This window comes from Rhamphochromis longiceps, linkage group LG7, assembly GCF_057381845.1.
Source record: "Rhamphochromis longiceps isolate RC_006_pf linkage group LG7, R_longiceps_female_GT1.1, whole genome shotgun sequence".
Taxonomy (NCBI): domain Eukaryota; kingdom Metazoa; phylum Chordata; class Actinopteri; order Cichliformes; family Cichlidae; genus Rhamphochromis; species Rhamphochromis longiceps.
The window spans coordinates 35,124,724-35,142,033 of record NC_140563.1 but is presented as its reverse complement, the minus strand read 5'-3'; the positions used below and the strand labels follow the sequence as shown (position 1 = coordinate 35,142,033).

The 17,310-nt window shown below is 42.9% G+C and overlaps 1 protein-coding gene across 1 annotated transcript in view; it reads right to left on the bottom strand.

Moving 5' to 3' along the window:
- The window catches only part of ehmt1b (euchromatic histone-lysine N-methyltransferase 1b), a 45,077-nt gene extending 34,572 nt beyond the window's left edge, over positions 1–10,505 (bottom strand). The window contains exon 1 of the mRNA XM_085413489.1: positions 10,435–10,505. Coding sequence (XP_085269615.1) covers positions 10,435–10,455 — 21 coding nt within the window. The 5' untranslated portion in view covers positions 10,456–10,505. The remainder of the gene's footprint in view (positions 1–10,434) is intronic.
- Between the last annotated feature and the right edge of the window lie 6,805 nt (positions 10,506–17,310).

Sequence of the window (17,310 nt, the reverse complement as noted above, 5' to 3'; positions counted from 1 at the left end):
TATGCAGATGACTCACAAATCTATCTTGCTCTCAAAAAGAATACCACAGCCCCAATTTCAGACAAAGTTGTATTTCTTGAACCTGAATCAACAAAAAACAGAAGTGGAACTAGCCCTCCTGAGCCTTATGCGTCCTTTAAATGTCGTCTTGGCCCTTTGGATAATTTCTAAATGTCCCTTGCAAAAAAAACAAAAAAAAACAAAAACCTGACAACAGCTTCACATTTGGTAAACAAATAAATGCTGTTGTTGGAGCTAGATTCTTCCAGTTGACGGGTTTTCTAAGGTCTAACCCCATTGTATCTTTAATTGACTGTAAGGAAGTAATTCATGCCTAAAAGCCATATACTGTGATATGGCTTTTAGGCCATATCACAGTATAATTTGAAGCATGTGCAGTAACGATATATATCGCGATATATTCTTTTCTTCTGTATAAAGTATTTTACACACTATAAGGCACACTTAAAATCCTTTAATTTTCTCAAAAATCGACAGTGTGCTTTATGTATGAATTCTGGTTGTGCTTACTGACCTCGAACCGATTTTATGTGGTACACGGCGCACAGAAATCTGTCAAAAATGTTTTAGAACGACTTTGGTAAGCTATGAAGCCGCACCACTTGATGGATTGGAGGAGCATTACAGCTGCCGTAGTCAGGAGCTTCGCGGAGTAATCTGGGTCCAAAACTTCATCTGCTTCAGGTCCCAAAGTCAAACGAACACTGCGGCATCACTGAGAGTTAAAAACTGTCTAAATTCTTTCATCTTTAATAAAATGATCAGCATTTTTGTTACACCTGGTAAAGCAGCAAAGTTTAACATCCAGGCATGAAAACAGAATTTATTAAATTCAACAGTTAGAAATTAGCAGGAAGTTAGCTCGCTAGTTTCCACCTAAACATGATATGCCATGTTCTGACTGAGAGATTTTCACTAGATAAAAGTTAACGTGAGGGATTCTGGTGGTTAGGGACAAATGCAACTGCATGGCAGGATGCTATAAATGGACCAAACTTCAGTCAGGAGAACAACTGAGATAATCCATCCACAATACGAGGTTAGTCATTAATATACTGCAACATGGGAATAGAGCAGCTGCGAGAGAATTCAACATTAATGAATCGATGTTACGGAAGTGGAGGAAGCGCAGTTTTTGGCTTTCCCCATATTCCAAAAGTGCTTCATCTCTTTGCCATTACTGCCGCCAGGCATAATTTGCAGATGATGTTGTTTGCAGCCGCTGCAATGCTTTCGACCAAAACAGGCGCAGCTTGATGATGACACCATTAACATGCGCTATCGCGGTAGAGCGGTATAGTCAAAATCTCTACAGTTGGCCAAATTTATATCATTTCTACCGTATACCGTTTATACCGCCCACCCCTACCTTCATTTCATGCATGCTTGACTATTGCAATAGTCTTTATCTGGGCAGCCAGGCTCTGCTTTCTCATCTGCAACTTGTCCAAAATGTATCATCTCGACTCCTTACAGGAACACACAAGCGGAACCAAATTTTTCCTGTTTTGGCTTCTTTCTTTCACAGTGTTTTTCAGCTTTTGTTTGTTTTCAACAAATTAAATGGGTTAAAACCTGACATTCCTGCTCTTAACTATGCACATTCCCAAAAGATTGATGAGATAAATACAATTCAGTCAGTACCCCTAAAACCTAAAAAAAAAAAAAAAAAAAAAAAAAAAAAAAAACAGCTTAGTACCCAACCCTACCAGTTTCAAAATGTAGGTAAATAAATAAATAAATAAATAAATAAATAAATAATCTTTTAGATGTTATAACATGTTTTGACCAGTGATCTGTTGGGCAAGGCAATACCAGACCATCAATGTTTCAAGTTTTCTCCTTTGAATTTTCAGATAATATTTAGAGCACATTATGGCCCCCAAATTGGCTGTGCCACACACAGAGGTGTCACCACAACACTATCACCATTTTTAATATCGCTGTATCAATATAATTATCTGGCGCCGGTGAGGTCGGCTGCCGTGCTGGATGCTCTGCCCTAACTTCTCCACTTTTTGCAGTTTTTCGTCACTTTTTGCTATATCTGCGATAATCTTGCATGGGCATCATGCAAAACACACAAATCCGCTACAGTAGAGACACTTTGGTTTCTATTGGTCTGCAATACAAGAACATTTCACCATGTTTAACTCCGGACCCAACCTGGCCAAAGGAGATCCTGAGAGAGAACAAAGGACGCGACCCTAAGCGACGGCCTCGAGGTAAAAGAGCCGGCATCAGGAACAGGCTACGGACTCGCGCACACCGCGCACCCATGCCCAGTATCCTGCTAGCCAATGTTCAATCCATCGAGAACAAGCTTGATGACCTGAGAGCCAGAATCAAGTTCCAGAGAGACATTCGGGACTGCAACCTCCTCTGCTTCACCGAGACTTGGCTGAACCCAGCGATACCAGACCACGCCGTGCAGCCGACGGGGTTCTTTTCGGTTTACCGCATGGACAGGACAATGGAGTCGGGGAAGAAAAGAGGTGGTGGAGTATGTTTGATGGTGAACAACAGATGGTGCGACAGCACAAACATCTCCCCACTCACACGCTCTTGCTCGCCCAATCTGGAGCTTTTGATCGTTAAGTGTCGCCTTTTCTATCTCCCTCGGGAATTCACTGCGGTCATTGCCTGCACTGTTTACATTCCGCCTCACGTGGACTCGGACACTGCCTTATGTGAGCTACATGAGGCTCTCACACATCAACAAACACTTCACCAAGATGCCGCACTCATTGTTATGAGAGATTTTAACAGAGTGAATCTCAAACGGACATTTCACAACCTTCACCAGCACATCAACTGCCCCACCCGGGGCACGAGGACATTAGACCACTGCTACACCCTGTTCAAGAACTGTTACAAGGCTCAGCCCCTGCCGGCATTTGGAAAATCGGACCATTCCGCCATCTTCCTCATGCCTGCCTACAAACAAAGGCTAAAGCAGCAACCACCAATCAGGAGGGAGGTCGCTCGCTGGACGGACCAATTGGTGGCCGCGCTGCAGGACGCACTGGATGACGCAGACTGGGACATGTTTCGGCACAGCTCTGATGACATCAACATGTTTACGGAAGCGGTTGTGGGATTTATCGGGAAACTAGCGGACGACACAGCAGAAAGAACTATCATCCGAACGTTTCCCAACCAGAAGCCGTGGGTGGATAAAAACATCCGCGACGCTCTGAGATCACGCACCGCTGCCTATAATGAAGGGCTTGTCTCCGGTAATATGGACCTATACAAGGCTGCGTCCTACAACGTGCGCAGCGCGGTCCGAAAGGCAAAGCGGAGCTACGGGGAAAAACTAGAGTCAACAGCTACGACAGTGCGACTCTAGGAGCCTGTGGAAAGGACTGCGGACTATAACGGACTATAAATGACCAGCTTCTTCAATGATGAATGCAGATGTTTCACTGGCTGATGAGCTGAACACGTTTTATGCTCGCTTCGACGCCGCAGCAATTAAAACAACAAACGGCTGCGCGCGCTCGGAGTGCACCAGTGAAGAAAATGCATTCGTCATCACAGAGCATGCTGTGAGGAACACCTTCAGGAGGGTGAACACCAGGAAGGCAGCAGGACCAGATGCAATCCCTGGCCGGGTCCTTAGAGCCTGCGCTGATCAACTAGCACCGGTGTTCACGGAGATCTTCAACCTCTCCCTGGCCCAAGCTGTGGTTCCCACGTGCTTCAAACAGTCCATTATTGTCCCTGTTCCAAAGAAACAACAGCCCGCTTGCCACAATGACTACCGTTGTAAATGACCTCATTAATATTTGGTAAAGTGTTTTGTAAACTTATGAGTGGCTATTATATTGTTGGAGTGAATGCTTTTATTTTGAAAGTCACAGAGCGACAAGGTGCCGTAAATCAAGTGGCGTAAACCATATGGCAGAAGCGCGAGTTTTAATGCACAGAGAGAAGGTGTGCTCTATGGTTAATGGACGGGAATGGGAAAAAGAACTGCTATTAAGGTGCAACACTGAGTCGAAAGCAGTTTCTTAGCACCTGGTTGATGAGGGAACAAGGTTTGTAACAAAGTTTGTCCTGTAGATATGTATTTTGTTGTTTTACGGAGCATATAGCTGCTGACCGCTACTAAGCATAAAGGCTAAGTTTTCACCCACTAGAGGGCGCTAACGTACCTCGTCATGTTTAGGCAGCGATGCAACGATTTCCCTGTTATATGCAATAATTTACAAGTTTTAGTGTTATTTGTTATGTAAGGTAAGGAGAATTAATTTGTGATTAATGAATAAGTCAAAAGGTTAAAGGTAACACACTGTTTGATTTACTAATAGTCTTTTATTCTGTATGTTGTAGCTCTTACGGTGTGTTCACATACACGGCTGTTTAATAAAAGGATTGTGAACCATCAGTTTGAGAGACCATCTTTTCAACCGGGGATGCTACAACCGTCCAGTAGCACTGACTTCAATTGTGATGAAGTGTTTTGAAAGACTGATGAGAGATCACATCACTTCTTCACTTCCTGCCACCATCGACTCACTTCAGTTTGCTTACCGGACTAATCGTTCCACAGACGATGCCATATCTCACCTGCTCCACACATCCCTGAGTCACCTGGACACTGGCAGAGGGAATTATGTTAGGATGCTGTTCGTGGACTACAGTTCAGCATTCAACACAATAATTCCCTCTAAGCTTTTCACCAAGTTGACGGATCTAGGACTCAGCTCATCACTGTGTCAGTGGATCCTCAACTTCCTCACAGACAGACCCCAATCAGTGAGGGTGGGAAAACAAGTCTCCCCCTCCATCTCACTCAGCACTGGAGTGCCTCAGGGCTGTGTTTTAAGCCCCCTGCTGTACTCACTGTACACTTATGACTGTGTAGCCACATCCGACACCACCTCCATTGTCAAGTTTGCTGACGACACTGCTGTTGTGGGCCTGATCTCCGACAACATCGAGACGGCCTACCTGGAGGAGATTAGGAACCTGGAGACCTGGTGTCAGGAGAATAACCTCCTCCTAAACATCAGCAAGACTAAGGAGCTGATCGTGAACTTCACTACAAAGCAGGCGAGGAATTACAAACCCCTCATCATCAGTGGCACGCCAGTGGAGAGAGTGGACAGTTTCCGATACCTGGGTGTCCACATCACTCAGGACCTGTCATGGTCCTGTCACATCAACACCCTGGTTAAGAAAGCCCGTCAGCGTCTCTTCTTCCTCAGAAGACTTAGAGACTTCCATCTGCCACTGAAGGTGCTCAAGAACTTCTACTCCTGCACCATCGAGAGCGTCCTGACGGCAAACATCTGCACCTGGTTTGGGAACAGCACCAAGCAGGACAGACGAGATCTGCAAAGGGTGGTGCGCTCGGCAGAACGCATCATTCAATCAGAGCTCCCTGACCTGCTGTCCATCTACACCAAGCGGTGCAAGTCCAAAGCTAGGAAGATTATGATGGACCTCTCCCATCCCAACAATGGACTCTTCTCACTGTTGAGGTCTGCGACGCGCTTCCGCTCCCTTAAGGCCAAAACAGAGAGAATGAGGAGGAGCTTCTTCCCCCAGGCTATTCGGGGCCTGAACCAGGTGTAGGACTGGACTCTCCCAAACACGTCACTATAAGACTGGACTCTCACACACGTCACCACACGCACTACCACACATTTCCTATAATCCTATAATTCCTATAATTTATAATCCTTATCTTTATAATCTCCTCTGCTATTTGCACATTCTTTACTGTAAATTCCTAAGTTAATTTGTAAATTTTTGTAGTAAACTGTAAATTGTAAATATTGTAAAACTTTTCTTCTGTCATTTAATGGTCGGGCATTGTACAGCTACAAGCATTTCACCCCCATGTCATACTGTGTATGGTTGTGTGTGTGACAAATAAAATTTGAATTTGAATTTGAATTATCTAACACTCATGTCTTCAATCCAACTACGCTAGTTTACATAAACTTAGCAGTGCACAACAAGCCCAAATGAAACAAAGCGTGGCTTGAACCACGAGACGTGACGTTTCGGTGACTATTTACTCTATGCTATGGATACTAATGCCACACTTATACCATGATGTAGACACAGAAACCCAACAGCCAAGTAGTACTCCTTATTGTATGGCTTTAAAGTCCACCTAGAGCTGGGCGATAGAACGATAACGATATGTATTGCGAAATAACTTTTTCTCGATAGAAAAGTTAAACTATCGCGATAGACCTCACCGCTCTTGTCCTCTTTAAAAAAAAAGAAAGAAAGAAAGAAAGAAAGAAAGAAAGGAGCAGCCAATCCAAATTAAGTAGCGCAGAGCCAAACCAATCACAGCCACAGCGTCACGTGACGTGACTTGTTACGTACAGCACAAGTGCCAAGCCGCACATGTGTATTTGTTTGGCAAGCAGCCAGCCGCAGTGCCGCCCGGGTAATGGAGGAAATGAGTGTGCTGACTAGAGAAAAATCAACCGAGAGCATGACCGAAGGTTACCGAAGAGAAAACAGATGATGGTTCCAATGCCGGAGAGATTGTCGAACGGAAGAGCCATAGAAGTTCCGTAGTGTGAAGGTATTTCGGCTATTTCAAGTCTGACAAAAACAGAGCAGTGCGCACTGTAAATTGTGCTGAAAGCAAGTCTGGAAATACAATAAACCGGTGCATGCTCAATCTCTGACTGGAAGCGCTAATTCGTCATTCGGCTTTTGTCAGACTAAAGTAACTGTTAAAACTGTTAGAAAAGCTAAGCTATACAACAAGGAGAGATTGAGAATTTCCTTTTAGTTCTCAGTTTATTTGATATTGACAAAAGTTAGTCAATTTTGTCTGTTCTTCTGTAAAACAAACTAAGATTTATTTTTAGAAAAATAATATTTTGTTTCTAAGTGGAATTGACAATTTAGTAGTCTGTTTTGTTTGTTCTATTTTGAAACTTAAACGCTTTAGCGGCTGCCTTTTGTGTAGTTTGCAATATTTGCCTTTATTTATCTGAAAAAGTCTCATGTTCCTTAAGTACATCTACCCTGTTGAACTTATTATGGGAAATAAATATTTAAATCAAAACAAGCTGCTGATTATTTCACATTTTACTTGTGAGCAACGGCACATTTAAATCTTACAAATATAGTTATTTGGCTTATATCGCGATATATATCGTTATCGCCTGAAATGAAAAAAAACAACATATCGTGATATGAAAAAATCTTATATCGCCCAGCTCTAAGTCCACCTAAAGTCTACTGCTTGGACCGTATGTGTAGTTTATGGTCCATCATGTAAATTTGTGGACAAGTGCATGTGGTTGCAAAAAATAAACAAAAACAAAAAGCTAGCCATTTGTAGAGCAGGGCGATATGGCCAAAAATATTTATCACGATATATATTTGAAAATTTGCGATAACGATATAACCGACGATATAATTGATGCGAGACAAAATACAACTCCACAACATTACTAGCGCAAAAAGACAACCTTCCATTTATTTTCACTTAAACAAGAAGCTGGTTTTTATGTACATTAAAGCTTTATAAAAATGTAACAGTGCAAATGCAAATTCCTTGCTGAAAGTTTAACCAAAAGGCATTTCCAGTAGAAATGGGCTGACATATCCTGAGCATAACCATGTATAATATCCACTGAAGTTAAAAAGAGGTGCTTTGCAACATTAAACTGCAGTGTGCAGTACGTATTTTTCGCACCATAAGGTGCACGGGATTATAAGGCACATTAAGCGAAACAAAGCAGTCAGATAAATCAAACTTTATTAAACTCATTCTTCTTGCTTCCTCCACTTCTGTACCATTGATTCATTAATGTTGAATTCTCTGGCAGCTGCTCTATTCCCATGTTGTTGCAGTATATTAATGACTAACCTCGTATTGTGGATGGATTATCTCAGTTGTTCTCCTGACTGAAGTTTGGTCCGTTTACAGTATCCTGCCATGCGATTGCATTTGTCTCTAACCATGAAGAACCTTCACGTTAACTTTTATAAGTGGAAAAGTGTTAGTGTTCGTCCTCCAGCTTCACTGTTTATGTTATGCTAACATAGCTGTGTCGCTAGCGATCACGTAGCACATCATTATATACCAGCTAGCCCAACTTCAGTAACCCTACAAACGTCACTGCTGTTTAGTTTCCTGTCTTCATTTATGTTGGAAGTGATAGCAGAGCTGTACGTTTGATTTTTTTCAGAAATCTCTCCGTCAGAACATGCTATATCATGCTTAGGTAACTAGCGAAACTAGCGAGCTAACTTCCGCTAGCTTCCTGCTAACTTCTAACTCCGTTAAATGTAATAACTTTTGTTTTCATGGATGCCTGGAAGTTAAACTTTATAGTTACACCTGGTAAAGCAGCAATGCTGATCGTTTTATTAAAGATGAAAGAATTTAGACAGTTTTTAACTCTAAGTGATGCTGCAGTGTTGTTTGACCTGAAGCATACGGAGTTTAGGACCCAGATTACTCCCAGATTTAAGAGCATCTTAGTCCGACAAATATGACAATAACAACGGCCGCTTGCATGTTCTGCAAAAAAATGTGCTTTGTTGTGTATCTGACGGACAAACACCAAACCAGTTCCACATCACTGAAGTTGCACCATTTTTACAAACCAATTCTGGTTCATCTGTTTCACTCAACAATCGGCCATGTGCGTATGAAAACAAAGGCACTGCACATGCGCGTTTTACTCCCATTCTATCGCGATATTTCATTTTCCTATCGTTGCCTAACATTATACCGGTATTACCGTGAACGGTATAATATGGCCCAGCCCTAGCCATTTGCACGAACCCTCACACTACACTCACCATCTGATGATAAAATTTATATCACAGGGAACCACACAGACCCTGTTGGTCTCACAAACATGTAAATTATAGTCCCACAATAAACTGGAGCAGGTTTGAAACTCAAACAGGGATAATGCTTAAAGTTGGTGATAAAAACACAATTCTGGGTTTAGATTGTGACTATTGAAGTGGGTGTAAAATTGATTTACTTTGGTTCTGAGGGGGTGAAGTGGAAGAAATATATTTTTTCAGGGATTTACCTTTTAGCATTCATTTATTCAAACATTCACTCAGGTTGCCTGTTAATAACCAATCTGATAACCAATGTGTCTTTTAATTTTTAAAATGAAAGGTCCAACATTTCATTCATATCATTTCTATCACATGAAAAATAAAGCCTTCCAATTCCACCGACTGTACTCCAACATGGTGCCTGAAATTATCAGCTTAAAACCATGAGATTGGCACGCATATTTCCTCATTTTCCTCCTTTTTAAAACAGGTGAAGTGGCCCATTGAGGGCAAATGCATCAAATAACAAACACACTCACACACCAGATATGAGCGTAAACGGAAGTAGCTCAACAGCTCAATGCCCTACACCTTTCTCTGCTACACCCCGAGATACTCTCAGCACTGTTGGAGCGACCTCTGCCGAACAAAGCAAGCATACCATATTTGCCATAACTACTAAAAAGAAATGAAGCACCAGAGACTGAAGCTGTGGCAGCTTTGCACATGCCGATCAGCTGAAATGATCCACCTTCACCATTAAAACCTTCCTGTAAAAGCAAATCAAATCAATGCACCTACAAAACAGCCAGCAACACTGAGAGCCGTGACAATATCCAACACAGATCAGCCTTCAATCGACGAATAATTCAAATCATAATTGAAAGGTTAAAAAAGAGAAATAATGAGTGAAAAGGTGAATCCGGATCTGGCGCCATATGTATGCAATGGGAGGCTGTTGCAGCTCTGCCAGTGCTGGCTTCATTTGACTGCATCAGTTACAGCACACCACCGTGGAGATAGCATTATCAGTCGAGCGTTTAACCGCACTGTTGGGGAATAAATCGAGACCGATCGGTGTAAAGAGGACAATCGCTGGAATCCGGGGTTTTTTTAGTAATTTAAAAGTGAGCATTCTGTTGTTAGCTAGCATCGCTGCTAACAGCTAGCTACAAAACAGTGTACAAATTAGCCACCAGTGAGCCGGAGACAAACAGTGCAGCAAGAACTTTGAGAATATTGGCTAAAAATGCAAGTTTAAGGTGTGTATGTGGTTTATTTTGAACCGCTAAAGCTGGACACAGGCAGGACAGTGACACAACCCGGGACCATGTATAATCAGACCCCGGCACAAAGCGAACAACGTGCCTGCACAGAGTATTCATTTTCCGGGGCGCAGCATCTTCCTGCACATTCAGTTGCCCTCCGGTCCAGCACAAAAGCAAAAGACTCCAAGGCTGGCAGCGGCCAATTTGACGCGAACCGACAGTTCGACACCGGCGGCTCGGCCGCTCACAGGGGGCTGGTCCACCGGTCGGGACAAAACATATTTTCCGTGGAGCGGAAAACAGGGCAAAAGGAAAACAAGCTTGGCGCAGAAAAAGCTCACACACTCACCTCGGTCCCAACCGAAGCCATGGTGCCTGGACGTAAACTCCGCCCACCGTGGAATTACGTCACACTTATTGATGCGCGCACTAAGTTAAAAAAGCCACACCTGAAGGCTGCTTTTGAAGAGCTTCTGTACTAAGACGGGGTATCAACGGCTCCGAAGGACAAAATGAGGAGCAAACAAGGGCAAGTCGATCAATTTATGGGGAAAAATGTCAAATTTCCTAGAACAAAATTTGGAAATGTACAAGAAAAAGCTCTCAAATTTCTGAGGAGAACAAAAACATTTTTTTGCAAATTTAGAACTAAATTTTTAAATTAAATATTTACAAAGAAAAAATGGAAAAGGTTACCAAAATTTAGAACAAAAATTTAGAAAATAAATGAACAAATTAGGGAGAAGGCCCTGGGGGCAGATCCAGGACAAGCTGGAGAGATATCTCTCGGCTGGCCGAGTCCCCCCGGATAAGCTAGAGGAGGTGGCTGGGGAGAGGGAGGTCCGGGTTTCTCTGCTTAGGCTGCTGCCCCCGCGACCCGGCCCTGGATAAAGCGGAATAAGATGGATGGATGGAATTAACAAAGACAGAATTACAATACAAAGTCACACATTTACTAGGAAAAATGGCAAATTTACTAAAATTGGGGAAAACAAGGAAAAAGTTGCAGATTTCTTGGAATAAAACGTACGTAAAGCGTAAAATCGTGCTTATTAAACATTCTGCTTTTGAAAGGTTTCTGTAGTAACATGGACTTTCCTTGCTACTGCTGTCAGACTCCACAACAAAGACTTTGCAGCTGACCAAACATCCACCCATGTGCAATAACACTAAGTGCAATTCTCTTTTTCTGACAACACTGTATTTTCCCATGTGTGGGACTAATAAAGGTTATCTTATTTGACTCTTAGAGGCTACGAAGGACAAAATAAGGGGCAAAGAAGGACAAAATGAAAAATGTATAAGGAAAAACTGTCAATAAGATAAAATCAGAATCAGAATCAGAATACTTTATTGATCCCTGGGGGAAATTATTTTTTGTTACAGTGCTCCATTTTAAACCAACATTAAGACAAGACAGACAATACGCTAACTAAGAATAGTACAATATATACATATATATACATACATACATACATAAGTCACTTATAAATAAATATTTGGAAAAGAAACGTGTAGTTGTAGCAGCAAACAGTGTGTTAAGTGGATGCGTTGTACAGGGAGATGGCCACAGGCAGGAATGATTTCCTGTGTCGTTCAGTGGTGCTTTTCGGTAATCTCAGTCTCTCACTGAACGTGCTCCTGTGACTGACCAACATGTCATGGAGTGGGTGGGAGGTGTTATCCAACATTGTCTTTATCTTGGACAGCATCCGCCTCTCCGACACCACCTTGAGGGAGTCCAGCTCCATCCCCACAACATTGCTGGCCTTACGGATCAGTTTATTAAGTCTGTTGGCATCTGCGACCCTCAGCCTGCTCCCCCAGCATGCAACAGCATAGAGGATCGCACTGGCCACCACAGACTCATAGAAAATCCTCAGCATTTTCTGGCAGATGTTGAAGGACCTCAGTCGCCTCAAAAAATAGAGACGACTCTGGCCCTTCAATACAAGAAAATACAAGAAAAGCCCTCAAACTTATGAGAGCAAAGTCAGAAATTTTATTCAAAAAGTTGCAAAGCTAATTTAAAACTTTAAAAAAATCAGATAAGATAAGACTTTATTGATCCCACGGTGGGGAAATTTGCATTACCACAGCTCAGGTACCAATAGCAGACGAATGCAAAGAGTATACCAAGAATATAAAGTTAAGAAATACAAATACACATACATCCATACACACTAAATATACAGTCAGGTCCATAAATATTGGGACATCAACACAATTCTAACATTTTTGGCTCTATACACCACCACAATGGATTTCAAATGAAATGAACAAGATGTGCTTTAACTGCAGACTGTCAGCTTTTATTTGAGGGTATTTACATCCACATCAGGTGAACTGTGTAGGAATTTGGCATTTTGCATATGTGTCTCCCACTTGTTAAGGGACCAAAAGTAATGGGACAGAATAAGAACCGTAAATCAAACTTTCACTTTTTAATACTTGGTTGCAAATTCTTTGCAGTCAATTATAGCCTGAAGTCTGGAACACATAGACATCACCAGACGCTGGGTTTCATCCCTAGTGATGCTCTGCCAGGCCTCTACTTCAGTTCCTGCTTGTTCTTGGGGCATTTTCCCTTCAGTTTTGTCTTCAGCAAGTGAAATGCATGCTCAATCGGATTCAGGTCAGGTGATTGACTTGGCCATTGCAAAGCAGTCCACTTCTTTCCCTTCAAAAACTCTTTGGTTGCTTTTGCAGTATGCTTTGGGTCACTGTCCATCTGCACTGTGAAGCGCCGTCCAATGAGTTCTGAAGCATTTGGCTGAATATGAGCAGAAAATATTGCCTGGAACACTTCAGAATTCATCGTGCTGCTTTTGTCAGCAGTCACATCATCAATAAATACAAGAGAACCACTTCCACTGGCAGCCATACATGCCCACGCCATGACACTTCCACCACCATGCTTCACTGATGAGGTGGTATGCTTAGGATCATCAGCAGTTCCTTTCCTTCTCCATACTCTTCTCTTCCCATCACTCTGGTACAAGTTGATTTTGTCTCATCTGTCCATAGGATGTTGTTCCAGAACTGTGACGGCTTTTTTAGATGTCGTTTGTCAAACTCTAATCTGGCCTTCCTGTTTTGGGGCTCACCAAAAGTTTACATCTTGTGGTGAACGCTCTGTGTTCATACTGCTGGAGTCTTCTCTTGATTGTTGACTTTGACACACATACACTTTCCTCTTGAAGAGTGTTCTTGATCAGGCCAACTGTTGTGAGGGGTGTTTTCCTCACCAGGGAATGGATTCTTCGGTCATCCACCACAGTTGTTTTCCATGGTCTTCCGGGTCTTTTGGTGTTGCTGAGCTCACTGGTGCATTCCCTTCTTTTTGAGAATGTTCCAAACAGTTGTTTTGGCTACGCCTGATCTTTTTGCTATCTCTCTGATGCATTTTGTTTTTTCAGCCTAATGATGGCTTACTTCACTGATAGCTCTTTGGATCTCATCTTGGCAGTTGACAGCAAAAGATTCCAAATGCAAATAGCTCACTTGAAATGAGCTCTGGACCTTTTATCTGCTCATTGTAATTGGGATAATAAGGGAATAACACACACATGGCCATGGAACAGCTGAGAAGCCAGTTGTCCCTTAACAAATGGGAGACACATATGCAAACTGTTGTAATTCCTACACCGTTAACCTGATTTGGATGGTAAATGGTAAATGGCCTGTATTTATATAGCGCTTTACTAGTCCCTAAGGACCCCAAAGCGCTTTACATATCCAGTCATCCACCCATTCACACACTGGTGATGGCAAGCTACGTTGTAGCCACAGCTGCCCTGGGGCGCACTGACAGAGGCGAGGCTGCCGGACACTGGCGCCACCGGGCCCTCTGACCACCACCAGTAGGCAACGGGTGAAGTGTCTTGCCCAAGGACACAACGACCAAGACTGTCCAAGCCGGGGCTCGAACCGGCAAACCTTCCGATTACAAGGCGAACTCCCAACTCTTGAGCCACGATCGCCCGCTGTAAATACCCTCAAATAAAAGCTGACAGTATGCAGTTAAAGCACATCTTGTTTGTTTCATTTGAAATCCATTGTAATGGTGTATAGAGCCAAAAATCTTAGAATTGTGTCGATGTCCCAATATTTATGGACTTGACTGTACATTTATACATATACATACACAAATACATGCACACGTTCATACATATATAAGATGCATTATGCATGAGGTGGTAACCGTGGATGACCAATGGATGACCACAATGTCCAAGTGACTCATGACATCATGAGGAGGAGTTATAGAGTCTAACTGCTGTTGGGATGAATGATCTGCGAAAGCGCTCCTTCCTGCAGTGACGGTGTTTCAGTCTCTGACTAAAGGAGCTGCTCAGCGCACTCCCAGACTCATGCAGAGGGTGATGTGGGTTGTTCATGATGGATGTCACCTTTACTAACATCCTCCTCCCGCCCATCACCTCCACAGACTCCAGAGGACATCCCAGCACACAGCTAGAGCTCCGCACCAGTTTGCCAATCCTTCTCCTCCTGTCCCTGTTTGTGCATCCACTCCCCCAGCAGGCCACTGCGTAGAAAAAGGTGGATACTACCACAGTGTCATAAAATGTCCTTAACAGAGTACTGCAAAGGACCTCAGTCTCCTCAGCAGATGGAGTCGACTCTGGCCCTTTTTATACAGGCTGTCTGTACTGTATTTGTAGTCCAGTCCAGTTTATTGTTGAGGTTATCACCCGGGTACTTGTATGAGTCCACTATCTCAATGTCTTTTCCCTGGATGTTCACCAGTGTTGTAGGGGATGACTTCCTCCTGAAGTCTATGACCATCTCCTTTATCTTGCTAGGTTCTAGGTTCTTTATTATTATTTGTCACATGCATAGTTATACAAGTATAACACACAGTGAAATGTAGCCTGACACGCTCCTCGACATGTGCAAAAATTGGGGGGGGGGGGGGGGGGGGGGGGGGGTGTGTGTAGAGGAAGAACATTATATATATATATATATATATATATATATATATATATATATACACATATAGTATATACACTGGGTGAATGTGCAGTAGTAGCAGCAAGCAGGTGAATTCTGTACATTAATATGAATAGACATCTGACTATTTTACAGGATAGACAATATAAACATATTTAAAATTAAAGGAATTGAAATGTACATTGTGCCTTGGTTTAGAGTGTCTGGAAGAGTCCTGTCTCAGTCAATTATAGATGATGTGAGAGGGCGGGTGTGTGTGTTTAGGGCACGGATGGCTTGGGGATAGAAGCTCCTCTTGAGTCTCTCTGTCCTTGCCCGGAAGATGCGGAACCTTCTACCAGATTGCAGAAGTTGCAACAGTTTGTTGCCTGGATGGGACGGGTCCTTCAGTATCTGCGCTGCTCTAGTCCGGCATCTCCTGGTGTAGGTGTCCTGAAGCGGGGGGAGAGCAATCCTGCAGCAGCGTTCTGCTGTACGGATCACTCTCTGGAGAGCTTTTTGGTCCTTCACACAGCTGTTCCCGAACCACGATGTCATGTTCTGTGTGAGGATGCTCTCCACAGCGCCTGTATAGAAAATCCTGAGGATCTTTGGAGAGACCCTGAACTTCCTCAGTTGTCGTAGGTCATACAGGCGCTGCCTAGCGTTGATTTGGAGAGCATTGGTCTCACACCAGCCAACAAAGTCACTGATGACCCTCCTGTATTTCTGATCATTTCCGTCTGATACGCATCTAATGATGGCTATATCATCTGAGAACTTTTGTAGGTGGCAATGGTCTGAATTATAACAGAAGTCAGAAGTATACAGTCTGAACAAGAAGGGTGAGAGAACCGTGCCCTGTGGCGCCCTGCGTGCTGCAGATTACCACGTCGGACAACAGTCATGAAGCCTCACATTCTGTGGTATGTTGGTTAAGTAGTCAGTGGTCCATGCAGTCAGCTGTTTGCCCACTCTGGTTCCCTCCAGCTTCCCTAGTGTAGGCTGGTTGGTGTTGAAAGCACTGGAGAAGTCAAAAAACATGATCCTCACAGCGTTCCCCGCCTGCTCTAGGTGAGAGAGGGATTGCTGCAACAGGTACATGACAGCGTCATCCACCCCAATTCCAGACCAGTAGGCAAACTGCAAATCTAAAATTATTAAAATAAAACCTGAGTTGAACAGTAACATGAGAAATGTTACAACATGTCATAATTTATTTAATAAAGCCTAAAATGCAGAAACAGTGTGTGAAAAACACACTGATTCAGTGACTTGTAGGACCACCTTTAGCAGCAATAACTTTAAGTAATCATTTTCTGACTTTATCAGTCTCGCACATGGCTATGGAGGAATTTTTTTTTCTTTTCCTGTACTGCACCAATCAGACAGAGTACTGGACACCCTCACATACTGCTTCTTGTCTGTCATGTGCTCAGTAATATAGCTTCTCTCTCAGCAGCAGCCGCTGAGGAATCTCCCAAACAACGTGAATCCGATAACTTGAGAACTAGATGACATAGCAGCTGCAAATTGATACCAAAGATCTACTCAAGGTCAAGTTTTATGAAAATCTTGTAAGTGTGATCACTTCAGGTGATGCAGTATTTTGAAATTGATACCATAGGTATATCTACTTGGAGGCTGTGGGTAGCACTGACAGCAGCCAATATGTTTACTTTCTCCAGATGTGTACTCTGGATTGTTCTAGTACTGAATGTCTCTCTAGTAAAACTAATATGAGGCACAGCTAACCGTCTTTAGGCATTAGTCCAGTTGAACTGCATCTAATATATGCATGGGAAATTGAGGATACCTGTGGTTAAATGGTAAACAGTAACTCTCAACAGCAACTTAATTTAACAGTAGGTTTTGTTGTCCGCCAGAGGGCGCAAGCCGGACATTATCGGTGTTAAACACAGTGGAGAAGAAGGTCAGATATCTCTTAATATAAGAACTCTCGCTCTATCGACTTCTGGTTTGATAGGGGGCGCTCATGAGATGGTTCTGGTAACGAGTCGATATTATATAATTTCGAATTCATTATTATTGCCTTGGAGAACAAAAGTAAAATAACATTTTGGCTGTTTATGTAGAAGCATTTGCAAACGATTGCTTTAGCCGTTTCGTTATAATTACTCCTATTATCTGAGGTCTTGGTCGTGTGCGCCATCTGCTGGCAACCTTCTAAACTCCAGTTCATTTCTACACAATGTTTTTAACAGGAAGTAGACTCTCTTCCAAGTTATCGCCTCTGGTTGGGTGTCCGGTA